Source organism: Canis lupus, chromosome 28 (assembly GCF_011100685.1).
Source record: "Canis lupus familiaris isolate Mischka breed German Shepherd chromosome 28, alternate assembly UU_Cfam_GSD_1.0, whole genome shotgun sequence".
In the NCBI taxonomy this organism is placed as follows: domain Eukaryota; kingdom Metazoa; phylum Chordata; class Mammalia; order Carnivora; family Canidae; genus Canis; species Canis lupus.
The window spans coordinates 30,802,778-30,817,347 of NC_049249.1; the positions used below are offsets into that span (position 1 = coordinate 30,802,778).

The 14,570-nt window shown below is 44.6% G+C and overlaps 1 protein-coding gene across 4 annotated transcripts in view; it reads left to right on the forward strand.

Annotated features, from left to right (window-relative positions):
• PLPP4 (phospholipid phosphatase 4) overlaps positions 1 to 14,570 on the forward strand; it is a 118,211-nt gene that overhangs the window by 44,235 nt on the left and 59,406 nt on the right. For 3 of the 4 annotated variants that reach the window (XM_038578973.1, XM_038578974.1, XM_038578972.1), the window contains exons 3-4: positions 8,270 to 8,360; positions 13,006 to 13,069. The exons of the other annotated variant lie outside the window; for it this stretch is intronic. In XM_038578973.1, coding sequence (XP_038434901.1) covers positions 8,270 to 8,360; positions 13,006 to 13,069 — 155 coding nt within the window. The remainder of the gene's footprint in view (positions 1 to 8,269; positions 8,361 to 13,005; positions 13,070 to 14,570) is intronic. 4 annotated transcript variants of the gene reach the window in all.

Sequence of the window (14,570 nt, forward strand, 5' to 3'; positions counted from 1 at the left end):
CTTTCTGTAGCAGAGGGAATATTTGAGCTCCTCCTCATTACAGAACAGTAATGTGACTTGGTGGGCCAGCTTGAAGTTTATTCCTGTTGGCCAGCCGTTAATGTCTTGTGCCTCTGGGACCTTCAGTGGTTGGTCCTGAGATTTCATAGAGCACAAGCGAATATTTTTTGTGTTTTGAAAGAAATCCCTCTGATTTTATGAAGGAGATCTTGTTAATTAGTGATGATTGGAAAGATCTTTGTGTCTGAAAACATCCCGAAATGCCCCGAACATCACATGAGCTTTGAAGTGTTACTTTAATTGCTCTTTAATAATTGCTTTTCCACTGGAAATGAAACTGGATTTTTGTAAATTTCAGGGGACTTGAAGAGTTCAGGCATTATCTAACACTTGAGTATGAAAATTAGACTTTTTCCATTTCTGCTCTTACTCAAATCTTCTATAAATCCTAGAAATAAAGGAACTGGTATGTGTCTCACTAGTTTACTCCATGGTTTTGAGAAGGGGAAGCTCCTACTTACCACTTACCCCCATTCCTCACAGATTTCACATTTTATGTGCTATAAAACACAATTTGGAGATGAGTGTTCATATGGGATATTGTGGGAAATTTGTGGCTGTGTCCTAGATTTATGAACAATGGAATGTTTTGAAGTCTAGATACAAATGCCACAAATATTCTGGCTGCAGACACGGATAGGAGGGGGCACATTTGCATGTTGGCAGGGATGGTTAGGAGGCAGTAAAGGAGTTATTCAGTTCTGTGATTCTCAGAGAATAGAAGTGTATTCAGCCTCAAATCCTGATTCCTACCCTTGAATCCCCAAATGAGATAAGTTCAACCTTCTGTTTTGTTAATAGTAGTGGATACGTTTCATTCATTTTCTCACAAGATTTAATACAATTCCATAATAACACAAGGAAAGTGGTAGATACATTTATAATACATGTAACATAAAGAGGAAAACTGCTTTGTCACTTGGATTTTATTGAGTTTAATATAAAATATCATTTGTTCGCTCTGATTCTTTAAAACCTTCAAATGTTTATGGAAGACTCTAATAAAACATGCTTTTATATTGTTCTTTAAAACTATGTTGATTTCCTTAGAAAGCTCAAGTTTTGCTGTTTAATACATAAAATCCTGGGGTCTGTTTTACTTTTGGTTGGAATGTTTTAATCCAAAGGCAAACTTTTATTTAATTTTCTAATCAAAGCATTGTTGAAAGGCAGCTGGTAAAAACCCAGATGTCTTTTGATTGGGAAATTAGGCCTCTGGAAGTGTGTGTGTGTGTGTGTGTGTGCATGCACATGTGTATTTTAGATGAGCCACTTGTTCAGATGTCACAAAAATAGTATCAGAATGGTACGGAATTAAGTTAAGCAGAGTGAATGGTGATAACGACACCAGGGAGCCCCCCTCATTTGTTCTGTCTTTGGCACTGTCAGCTAAGATGACTATGTCTGTCAACCTGGAAGTTGAATGTGGTTGGATTGTTTAGTTTTAGTTCTAAGAGTTTGTTTCCCTTGATGATTCTGGGTTCCTGTTGAGCAGAGAGACTGAGAATTCTTTTCACATATACTGAATCTTGAATTAACATGTCCTAGATGTTCACAAACCATTACCTGCCTTTATGGAAGGCTGCTCCCTATTCAAAAGATATGGTCATGGTTTGTTCCTGAGTGTGGGATTTATCATAGCATTTTTGAAAATCTGCTTTTTGGTGTAGGAAGACTTAGTTTGTGTTGGTTTTTGCTTCTTAGTATATTCTTTGCTTGCTGTCTTAGTAGTTGTGTCTTTGTACATTCAGGGAACACTTCCAGGAGCCTGCTGTGGGTAAGGAAATCCATAGGAGCTTCAGGTGATAGGAAGTCAAATCAGATGTGGAAGGTCTATCCTTAAGGGTCTTGTAGGTGACTGGGGGAGATGGTACTCTAAACAAAACAGAATCTAGAAAATACTAGAGGCTTGAGTACACTTTTAGTGAGCTTCATCACCACCACCATCATTGTCATCATCACCACCATTATCATCATCACCATCACCACCATGATCATAATCATCACCGCCACCACCATCATCATCATCAACACCATTACCACCATCACCACCTCCATTATCATCAGCAGCAGCAGCACCATTACCACCACTATCATCATCATCACCATCATCATCATCACCATGGCAGTAACAACAACCACCAACATCTCTTGAATACAGGAATTGTGCTTTCCACTTTACAGCAGCATGTCAGATAGTCCCTCTCACATCTGTTGAGGTCAGCACTTTTGTGAACCCATTATTTCAATGACAAAATGAAACCCCAGTGGGATTTAGCAGCTTGTGCAAGGTTATATACCACCAGTTGCTGGACCCAGATCTGAATGCCAGCTCCTTTCAACTGTGATGTCTCCATGGGGGCTCAGGGTATATGGAGAGGTGGTGAGTAGCAGATCGCACGCAGAAGACCTGGTGTGTAAAAGCACAGACACCGGAGAGCAGGGGCCATGTGGGCCCAGTGAACAGGAGTGTGTTTAGGGTATCCGTGTGTGAGGGGGGCAGAAGAAGGAAGCAGACTGTGGAGAAGCTTCAGGTTAGCTGATTATTACTTAATTCAGCTGACAGTTACAAAGCACCTGCCTGAGCCCAACATGGTGCTGGGGGATGGAGGTACACAGCTGAACAAGATATGGTTTCCTGTCTCATGGGGGACACAGACATGAACAGGAATTGGATGGTCACAGGTAACTCAGGTAATGAGCTGAAGGAATGATTGGTGTTCCCCAATTGCTTTCCTTGGCTTAAAAAACAAATCTACCCAAGACCTGTCCTTTGCCCTGGCCACAACGAGTCCAGAAGATTACTTCTGTAGAATATTCTTCATATGGTGTTGATTCGATAACAGGGTTTCCTATTTTAGGGTAGGATGTTTCTAAGGAAGACAGAAAGTCAATTTTGGGAGAAGGAGGGGAGGAAAAGAGACAAAGCTGGCTCGTGATAGACAGTTTAATTTTTAGACTTTTTGGTAAAGTCTTCGACAGCTCTTTTCTCTATGATGGGCTGTAATTGTTTACTCGCAGCATGGCTTTTTCAGCTGTCTGCGTTGCATGTCCTGAGTTGTCTCTATAAGCACTTTTCAGCACACCTTTCTGTCAAATGCCAGAAATTAAGGTACTTTGCACCCATTGTTTGTCTGATATGAATGAACCTCAGTGACAAGCTCTTCTCTAGCTAACATCCTAACATCAGGGCGCTCTGGCTTTGGCCTCTTTGCTTATTCAGAGTTCTTGGTGTACTTCTGCCCCTCCCACTTCACACAGGCTAGTCTGGCTAGTCTGTTATTTTCCAGAAGCATCCTGACAGCACTGTGCCTTGCATCATCACTCTGGGTGACCCACCTTCTGGGTGCAGCAGTGGCTGGGGACAGAAAGGCACTTCCTGTGTTGATTTCATTGGTCAGTGCACAAGGCAGGTCCTTGGTGGAGATGTCCGTTCTGTAGGGAGTGGCAAGGAGCCTGGGCAAAGTAGGCTCTTCCCTGTCCCTGACCTCGTCCCTGACTGCTCAGACCTCAGGGCATAGTGGGCTGGAACTTAGAGTGCTTTATTCCCAAACCTGTGGTCTCAGGACCCTGGTACTCCTTTACTGGTTTGGGTCATTTGTTCCATTTTCCCTGGGAAATAACGACATTGTAGCCAACAATAGGCATTCACTGGATGCCAACTCTGCTGGCCTCTCTGGATGGGTCTGTGGTGCAGGCTCCAGAGTGGACAACCTGTGATCGACTTTCTAGCTATGTGACAGGAGAATCGCCTCCTCTCTCAGTGCCCCAGTGTCCTTGTCTGTAAAAAGGGGTCTTTAATAACACTTCCCTCCCCTTGCCACGGTGCTGAGAGCATCAAATGAGGTGATAGATTTACAGCGCTTCGCTTAGCGTTTGGGACATAAGAAACATTCAGTAACTGCTACTGCATTTGCATCCTAGCAACAATATTTGTTATGGATGGTATTATTATTCCTATCTTATGGGTGAGGAGACCGAGCCCCAAGGGGAAGAGGTGGAGTGCTTTGCTCATGGTCACAGAGCTGGTAAGTGTTAGAGCTGGAGCTTGCATCTGGCTTTCCTTAATCTGAGTCTGTTCCCTACATTTCCCTCTTCAGAGCTCTGGCTTCTCAGCCTGGAGCCTAGCATCATGCAAAACCAGCTGTGGACCAGATCCTGCCTAATGGTTTATATATATTATCTGGATATTTGGTTTCTGTGGAGTACACTTAATCAGTAGCTTACAAAATGTTCTTTAATGCAAAAATGATCTCAGCTCAGTTTCCTTCAACTGGAAGATGAAACATTTGGGCTTAGAGGATTGCTGTGATTCAAGACTCCAGCCCAGCTAGGAGGGCAGCCCAGTTAGGGGGTGTCCTGGGCCCACCAGGTGCATGCCTTTGGGAATTCACATTACTGCTCTGAGTTCTCATTTTGTAGTGCAAGGAGGATAATGTTTCCCCCAACAGAGTGGTTAGGAGATTAGAGAACTGTGAGGAAAGTCCCTTATACGTAGTAGGTGCTTAACCCATGACAGCTGCCACTAACATTTCTGTGACTTATCCATGTTCCTGGATGTGAGCTCCCTTAACTTCCTCCTTCATCTCCAGAGAAAAAGCATTTACCATGTTTTATTAATGCTTCTTACTTCTAAGGTCAGAATTGCTAAAACACCGTGGTTAAAAGCACAAAGCTTGATTTAAACAGTTCGGTTACAAATTTCCAATTTACCACTTACTAGCTGTGCGACTTTCAGCAGGTTGCTTCATCCCTCAGTGCCTTAGTTTCCCATCCATAAAGTAAGGACACGTTAGTGTGTTAATTTGCCTCACGTTCCTACAACAGACCATGGCCCTCAGTAAGTTTCCAGAACATGTTAGCCCTGGTTAGCTAACTTATGTATATATACTGAGCAGCCCTGTTCTCATAACAGGAGGGAAATGCAAGTCTAAAGAGAGTTCAGTCTGTTCCCTGCATCCCACAGCAGTGATTGGCTGGAACGCACTGTTCTGGTCTCTCTCGGGTCCCATTTAATAAGCATTTATAACCATTCCCTGTCTTTCCACTGGGCTCATTCCCAGGATTTTCAAAGAAATTTTTAAGCCATGGCAAAATTAACCTGAGGGGAAAACAGTACTGGAGAAATTTTGCCTGCCCATTTTGTCCTCCGTCTCTACATCTGTTTGGAAGTAGAAGTAATCACTCCCCACCTTCGTGTCTGTGTCCATTTTCATTTCCATGGGCTCAGGCAGCAGAAGGGCAGCCTCTAAAGGCTTGTGTCAGAGTTGTGGGAAGGGCGTACATGGGGTTTAATTCCATTTGGTGAAAGGGGGATTCATTTCTCTTTTACTCAATTCAGAAGTGCTTTGGCCCAGAAGATAGTTGTTTTCCTAATGTGTTGGCCTCTGGGGCTAATCTCTTAACTCCATCTTCTAGTTGGAAAATATTTATGAAAAAGGGAGCACACGATCAATATATCTATATCTATGCTGATTTGAAGCCTGTGCTGTCCAAAGATGTGCCAAATATGTTTTCAGGAAGAAGAAATGGGACCAGAGCCCAAATGTCATTAGGATGAGGGGAGGAGAGAAAGACGGCTACACAGTCTTTTGCAGACATTTCTATGGCCGCCTGGGTGGGTGCTGTGGTGCTTGGTCTGATGCATTCCCTCATGTGAGGCTCATGAACTGGGGAGCCCTGGCCCTCAAGGGTGCCCAGCATTGGCTGTGATTGGCCCAGCATTGGAAGTGATTTGTCAGTGGTTCTAGAAAAGAGACCCACGTGCATCTACCTGGGAAAGTCCTAGAATAGGTGAAATTAAGTACAGTCTGGTTGGGCTGTCAGAGTGAGGATCTGTTAAAAGAGCTGGGTTGGGGAGCAGTGCTCAGGGAGATGCCCTTAGCCATCAAGGGGTGAGCCTGGAGCCACTTCCACCCCAGTGCCTTCTCTAACCCCTACTCACAGTCCTAGAGCTGTCAACCTCCCCTGCAGTGTCTCCTCTTGGTTGGTACGCTCCTGCTCAGGATCTCCTGTAGACGGCCTCTGAAGTAGGGAAAGTCTTGCCAACGCATATCTTTTCTGGGGTTTTATTCAGTCTAACCTTAGAGTATGTCATCTGGGATTGTCTTGTAATGTTTCCTTCAGTCCCACATTGTTCTCATATGTGACTGTCAGTGGGGTCACTGCAGTGCAGTTCACTGTTCAGTGAGCCGCTTTCCCCTGTTGGAGGGTGTGTGGCCTGGTCTGCATGTCTGAAGTGAGAGGACACAAGTTGCCAGGGACTTTTTTGACCTTAGCTATAACTTTGGACTTAAGTAAGCAAGGGCTTCAGTCATCACTCTTTCAACACTGAGTGTGTGAGTCAAAACCCTAACGCAGGCACCAGCATCAGTATCATTTGAGATGCTTGTTACAAAATGTACATGTCCTGTGAGGATATTTGAGGAACTCAGCATTGTAGTGAGCCCGACTGTTTTTGAAGTGTGAGAGCCACCCAGGCTCTCATGGGAACTTTCACAATTTGCTGGAACTATTAACTCACAAGTGAGTCTTGCCTTTTCCAGTCACCCTTGGGGAAATCCTCCGTTTCTCTGTATGAGATTCTTCTGAATCTCCTCTCCTACAGCTGCCCTTAGACTTGTGCCACATTCTTCCAAATACCTTCCATGGTGATAGGACTTGCTAATTTGGTGTTTAAACAGCTAATTCATTCAGGGCCACAGCTGATAAGGAGGCTCGTCAACCTGGTTTACCATTATGGTGGGAAAGATACTGGCCAGTAAGGAGAGGGGTTTTCTCATGTCTCATGAACTGCTTCTAAAAACAGTTCCCAAAAGGGATACCCCAAGATGTGCTCAGCTCTTGAAGTCTGGTTGTAGCAAGTATGTAGAGTGTCTCCAGTCATTTTGAAAGACTCTGGTCATTTGGGTGATTTCTCTTTATATAAAAGAAAAGTGTCTTCCAGCTATGCCTTAGCCCGATTAGAAAGTCCCCTTCCAAAAAAAGTAGCATTGCATTAGAGTACAGGTGGAGATTTCCAAAAATGTGAACACTGTTTCCAAAAGTGTGAGCAATAGTTTCCACATCCCATCCTTCCCACCACTGTCTATTAGGCCAGCTGTGGATTTGTAAGATAGTTAGCCCCTTCTGATATTGTTAGCCTGAGATGTTATAAGGAAGTAACTGAAATACTTTTTTTCTTGGTTGTTGGAATGTTGAAAATAACTTATTAATTGTAGAATGCTAAATCAAGACTAGATATGGCAGGCAGGAAACCTGGTCTCTAAAACTTGGCCTTGCTACTCACCAGCTTTATATCTTTGGGCACATCCTTTAGTCCCTAAGCCTGGCAAAGATAGTCACAGAGCCATCATGAGGATTTAAGAGATGCTGGTACCTGATGCTACCCAAACGTAGTTCCTGCCTCATAGTGGGTTCTTTTTATTTTTTTTAAATATTTTATTTATTTATTCATGAGAGACACACAGAGAGGTAGAGACACAGACAGAGGGAGAAGCAGGCTTCTCACAGGGAGCCCGATGCAGGACTTGATCCCAGAACCCCGGAATCATGCCCTGGGCTGAAGGCAGCACTTAACTGCTGAGCCACCCAGGTGTCCCTCATAGTGGGTTCTATAATGAGTGTTGCTTGCATCTGAATCCCACCAGCTTGATTCATTAAACATTTATTGCACATTTGTGTGCTTTGGGCCAGAGGAGAAGAGGCCATGGAGGAAAGGAAGAGAGGTGGCAAGCAAAAGGATTAAACTCTGCTTTGCAGAGGAAATGAAATTCAACAAAAGAACACCAAAGAAAATGAATCGATTGACTCTAAGCAAGTCCAACATGCTCCCCCCAAAAAAGAGAGCTGGGGATGGGAGGCCAAGATTTCTTTCACCCTTCTGCAGGGGAGGGTGTGAGGGGGCTGCTGGCAAAGATGAGTCATCCTGATTGTAGGTTATTCTTTTCTGTTTAAAAAGCCACCACTTTAAACGTGGCTCCCAGCAATTACAAATCAGTTATAACCCACAGTCAGACCTCCAATTTTTTTTTAAATCTTTAGCATCTCTAAGTATAGATATAAATCCTCCTCCTTTGTTTGAGGTCAGGAGTTCAGTAAGATCATTCAACTAGTGAGTCTAAATGAAACAAACTTGAACTAATTATCAATCAGCCCTCTGATAGCAAACTGCTGTCCTCATAAGGGATTATTTGTTATTTTTTTCCAGGCAATTTCTTTCCTCACACCCCTGGCTGTTATTTGTGTGGTGAAAATTATCCGGCGAACAGACAAGACTGAAATTAAGGAAGCCTTCTTAGGTAGAGTATTCACAGTTCCTGCTCTAGGGGATGGGGCTGAACTTAATTAGATCAGTAGAGTTTTAAAAATCTCTGTTGCACCCAACTGATTTTTCTCTTGGTCAAGCGAAGCTTGGGAGAAACAAAGAAAGGTAAACTTTTAACCCGATGAAGAGGGGGTGCAGAGATGGCGAGCACCTCACCTTCCACGCAGCCTTGTTGCTGTCCATTGTGCTGAATGCGAACGGCCCTATGGCCCTACGTAATGTACAATCAGAGCTCTGTGCTGTTCAGGCACAGCAAGCTGCAGGGTAGCTCTTGGCCATGAGGCAAAGCGAATCTGAAACGGTCACCATTGACTGTCCAAGCCCACATCTGTGGCTAATAAGCCCATATTGCGGGCAGTTCAGAAATCAGCCACAGACTTCTTGACCAATCACCTAGAGGCACCAAGGTCAAAAGCAGATGTACAATGTAATTGAAATTGGAAATAAACTCCATAACTCATTGTTTTTGGCATGGTGGGGGGCATTTTGGCAGCTAAGCAATTGTTATTGTGTGAAGAGTGCCACAATCTTTGCCCCTGACTATAACACCATTGTTATAAATTCTCCCCAAGCTAAGCCATAGCTGCATGTGACAGGAGTTTGACATTAAGATTAAATCCATTTTTAGATCTTCCTGTTAAATGACTGAGTATGTGACAGTAGTAAGAGAAAACAAAGCTAATTGACTTGTTTAGCAACCCAAATAAACTACCCAATAGCCAGATTTTCAGCTTTTAGATCATTAGGAAAACTGAATTATGTTGATTTTTTTTGACACCTCAATAAAAACGATCCAAACCCTCACACGAACTGTTTTTGGTATGTTGTATGGACTTACATTCATTCAGTTAAATGTCATATCTGGAAAAATGAGATCCCCTGCCCCCAAAGTATGTTTGTAAATTATTGGGCTTTGAGGAAATGGAAATGTAGCAAAATATGGTCTTCTCTTTTGTTGGTACAGGAGCGAGGCTAAGGGCAAAATCTGGGGTATTCGAGCAGTTAAGGGGCTTTGCACTCTTACATAACCGTTTTGGTTGGGCTCTAACCAAAGAGAACAGAGTCTGTCTCCAATTAGCTCATATAAATTAGGGGTTTAGTCAGAAATCTCACAGATATCCAAGAATAGGGGGGAAAAAGGAGAGAGGTGCACTGTGGAGACTGAAATAGGGAGCCAGGCCATTGGGAGTGGAGATACACTCCTCTCTGTAATGTGCCTTCCCTCTTCTCCTCATGTGTCCTGCCTAATCCTACAGTGTGGCCATCATTTCTGTTGCCCCATACCTTTGGTTTCTATGAGGTTTGGGCTTGCAGTGGTGGGTGCTCCTGCCCCATACCTGTAGGACCATCAGCACTAGTGCCCACCTCCAAGCTGCTCTGCATCTTGTGGATCAGACCCTCTGGCTCAACTCATTTTTCACACTTGGACACAAAAGTCATGAGTCTCTGGTCAGCCTACTGGTGCCCTGCCTCAGGTCAGGTGTGTCCCCAGGCTGCTTATCTGTGGTTTGGGGATTTGTGATCACATGGTCTCAGTCCCCTCAGCTGAAGTGGCAGAGAGGTCAGTTTTTCCAAGGAGGAGGGCATAGATGCCTCCACATGTGGCTTAAGCAGCGGTGTTTGGATGAGTATCCCTGTGGTCCCTGAAATGTGCTGGCAGCTCTCTCAGCTGACCTGGAAATATCTTTACCTCACTTTTTATTCTAGTTGCTCCCCTGGTATGGAGTCCCAAGATAATATGACTGTGGATAAGAGCTGTCTTTCATGGTTATGGTTATAACTTACTGCCAGCTTCCGGAGTTGTGTGTTGTTGTGGCAGTAAGTTACTTCTCTAGACCTTTTCATTTTCTGCTAAGTCTCCCTTAGAGTGACATTTGAAAATTGCACACCATACCCTGCCTTCTGTATGTTAACAGAGAAGGTATAGTTATTGGATGTTCTGTTTGCCTAAGTAGATGAGAGCTTGTCCTTATAGAAATGAAAAAGAGCCACCTGTTGTACACAGCTTTGTTTGTTTGTTTTTTAAATCACTTCTTTTAGGAAGCCCTGGAAGTAGGAGGTTGGGGACTGATCTTTAAAAACCAAGGACAGAAAACCAGGTGTAGCATTTTCAATGTTATCTAGAGTTCAGGACTTTCTCAGTGAGAGTGGTTTAGTGCTGAGGTCCCTTTAGCAGACCTGAATCCCAAGACCTCTTACCTGCATGTCCACCATGGCCACCTTTGTGCATCTGCTGTGGTACAGAGGGGTGAGGCTTGCCCCTATGCAGCATCCAGCTTTTAGGGATTTCGGCTGCAGAACAGCCAATAATAGAGGCCCCAGTTATGGAAATGCTGCAGTGCTGAATTTACAACAACAACCAAAGTAACAACAAAAGCCCTCTAATCCTCTGGGATGCTTATAAGCAGTAGTGTTCTCAATACAGGCCACTTGTGGGCTAACTCACAGTACACATTACTTTGAATTTCTTTATTGGACAGTCTGGCTTGTCTTTTTGTCTGTTCTCTCAAACCTGCAGTGCTGTGGGATGTTGTAAACACAGCTTTTATGAAACAGACCCACTGGGTTATTGTTAATCAACAAGCAATCCTGATTGGGGCCATTCATTTCCTGCTCAGCCAGTCTTTCATGCATCTGATCTGGGCCCAGTCTACCCTCTGGTATCAGTGAGAGGCCCCCTATTGGTCCCCTAGGGGTTGTACTATTCAGATGAAAATAATCAGTTTAGTTTACTTCCAGAATACTGAGATGACTTTCACTCTAAAATATTGTCACTCCAGAGCCCCATTGTTTTCTGTCTCCTTCAGGCTTTTGGGTCAGAGAGTGAAGTTGCCAGCTGTTGGTGGTTACATCCCATCGACACATTTTCTAGCTCAGCTACTTGAAACTTTTCAAAGAACTGCTCTTTGCTACAATAAGCCAAGCTGGTACTGAGGTTGGGGACGTGTATGGTGTTCCAGATTGACGTAGTGGTCTGTGAAGTTCCCCAAGAGCATTGGGAGATCAGCTGGTGATGCTTGTTCCAGAGACCTCCTCTGTGCCAAGGCCATGCTAGGACCAGGATCAGAAGAAGCGTGGCCCAGCTGGGAAAACACAGCATGAGCCTGCAAAGCAGGTCTAACAGGAAGAGACCCCAGTCACACAGGGTGATCTCAGGGCCTGTTAATTGTCATGGCTCTAGGGAGAGTACAGCAGTGAAGACAGCCCAGGGCATTTTCTCTCCTCTCTGCAAAGGAGACCTCTCAGCAGTGCTCTGAGCTGGCAAGAGAGAAGGGAAGCCTGCATTTTGGAAGGACGGGTCTGTGCGTGCAGAATGTAATCGGAAGATCTTTCTGAATTCCTGCACGCCTGGCTCCTATTTATGCATCCCAGTTGCCTGCTTGGTATGTTATTGGCGGTGCTGTGCTGTGACTCCCACTCTGCTGTACACCCTAGTGCCCCATCTGTCCTTTGTTGCCACACTCCAACATGGCCCATTGTTGCCCATCTCACACTTAGGTGATTAGTTTCCCTTTGACAAAGGTATTCATTTGAACTGGTCCCTTCTGTTCTCTCTGCTTCCCATGACTTGTTAAAAGCAGAGAGGTTTTGTATCAGTCTCTGTGGCCAGTGCCCTTGACGACTGTGTTGGCCATTGCACGGTACTTTCTGCTCAAGAACACATTTGTCTCCCTTGATGATGAGGAATTGCTCTAGGCAGCTCCTTCCTGGAAATGTCCCTCCACTGCTGTTTTCTTACATAAATTCAACTACTATTGAACAGTTACTATTTACCAAAGGGAAATGATAGCTCATATGCTTTGTTATTCAACAAAGCGTTGGAATGGGGCATCAGTAGTTTTTTATTGCTTATGCAAGACATTTGACCTTCTATCACATTGACTTGCCTTTTGTGCAGTCTTGATAACCATAGAAGGGACCTGTGAGGTACCCTTTGAATGAGCTGTACTTCCTCCAGCAAAGTCCTTCCAAGCTTCTTAGAGAAAGTCCCCATGCTGTATATTTTTAAATAATGGATTCCAGAAGTTACTGCTGCTTTAGGTGGCAGAAAACACCACTTGGTCAAACCTTCTGAAAATCCCATGAGGTGTTGGGACTGTTTGCCTCTCAGAAAGTGATTTGTCTGATAACAGAGGGACAGCTGTCAGCGGGTTATGGGTCAACATGGAGATAATCACCGAGTGGGAATGTCCTACTCTGAGGAAGGAGTCCAACAGCTGCTCTGATTAGAATTATGTCTGAGAAGGTTGCCAGAAACAAAAAAGCTATGTTTCTTGCTACCAGTAAAAGAAACTCTACATGCTATAGTATTAAATCTGTTCATATCAGGCCAAAACATAATGGATGGGTCCTTTCCAATGTAAAAAATTTTAGTCAAGGAAGGGAGATAAATTTCATGTCACAGGGTCTTGGGATTTTATGAATCACTCTCCAATGTCATGCCTTAATTATATTTTACTCTAGCCACTCAGACTTCCCTCTGTTCTTTTAAACTGTTGGCTCATATTTCTGTGGCCATAATTGAATAGTACGATGATGTAACGTGATGATGATGATGATGATGATGGTGATTTGAGAACCATCTGGTTATTTTTCTATCTGTTGGTTTTGTTTTGTAGCAGTGTCCTTGGCTCTTGCTCTGAATGGAGTCTGCACAAACACTATTAAGTTAATAGTGGGAAGGTAAGTTTTGGAAAAAAACAAATGGTGGCTTAGACTCTCAAGGTCCTCTGTGGATTAGCATTTGAGCTTTGGCTTATGGCACATTTCTGTTGCCCCCCTGGAAAACAATTTCTGTTCTCCATTTATCTTGGCTTCTCCCCCGACTACTCCAAAAGTGAGCTAGTTTCCACAGAGATGAACAGTCAAAAGACCTGAAATTGAGGCCTAACTTTGGCTGTTGGCCTCGGACAGGTTAGCTCCCCTCTCAGAAGCTCAGCATTTACTGATCATCTACCTGGTGGAGGGTGCTGGCCGGGCACCACGGGGGTAGAAGGTGGATACAAATTGGGTAGTGCATGACCTGGGGCTGTGCTCTTCTCCCAACTTTCTGCATTAAGAGTTGCTGTGGGGCCCTAATAAAATGCTGGTTCAGTAAGTGAATAACCACACGTAGAGAAACACTAGCCGAGTAGGGGAGAGAGAGAATACACCAGAAGTTCTGATATATTACTGGTACTGATTATTGACATAGATATTGACAGATTATGATTGGGCCTAGATCCCAGAGCTGGGAAGACCAGGGAGTCACCGTGACCCAGTATGTGCAGAAAGGAGGCCCTGTGTTAACAGCACTAGCAAAGCCTTGCCCATGGCTGGCCTTCGACAAATATTAGTTGAGTTAATAGGAAGTGATTGGCCATCACCTATCTATATGAGACTCCTCCCCTGAGAGAGGCAGAAAACCATGGGGTGAAGTGTGTTGGTTCAGGAATCTAATTACTGGGGCTTAGGCTTGCCTTTGCCACTTACTGGTTGTGTGTGACCTTGGGCTGGAGTGCCATCTTTCTAGAGCTTCATTTTTGCACCTGCAAGATGAAGGCAGTCCCAGGGTTGGCATAAGAATCACATAACATGATGCACGTGCAGTGCTTGGCACTGTTCATGGTACCAGTAAGGGCTCGGTAAGTGCTAGCTGTGCCTGGAGCAGGGGGCTTGACCTCAGGGTCAGCTTCTGCCCACTTCCTGTGAGGTCAGAGAGGCCAGCCTGGGTGGCCGTGCCCTCTGCATCATAGAGCTAAGCTGTCAGGTCCTCCAGTGAGGTTAGGTGAGGCTAGGAGAGACCTGCTATTGGAGGAGGGGTGGTTTGCCATCCAAATTCAAGATGCAGGGAAGAACATGTAGAACATAACATGTCCAGGAGAAGCCTGGAGTCTGGGGTTCTGGAAGCAGCCTCTGAATGGGAGCTGTCAGTGGAGGCAGGAACTGACATCTACTCTGCTGGCCCTGTGCTTAGCTGTTTCCTATCAGCATCTCATCTAGCCCTCATGGCCTCCCCTTTGGGCGGGTATTTATCTCCCCCTTTTACAGATGTGGAAACTGAGGCTGGGGGGGGAAGCTACATGACCTTCCCCAGGTCAGAAAACCAGTAAGTGGCAAGTGCCCAAGACCAACGTGTCTGGAGTGGTCACTGGGGGGCATCAGTGTTACTGGCAGGAGGAAGAGTTGGGGGCAGCAGGGAATG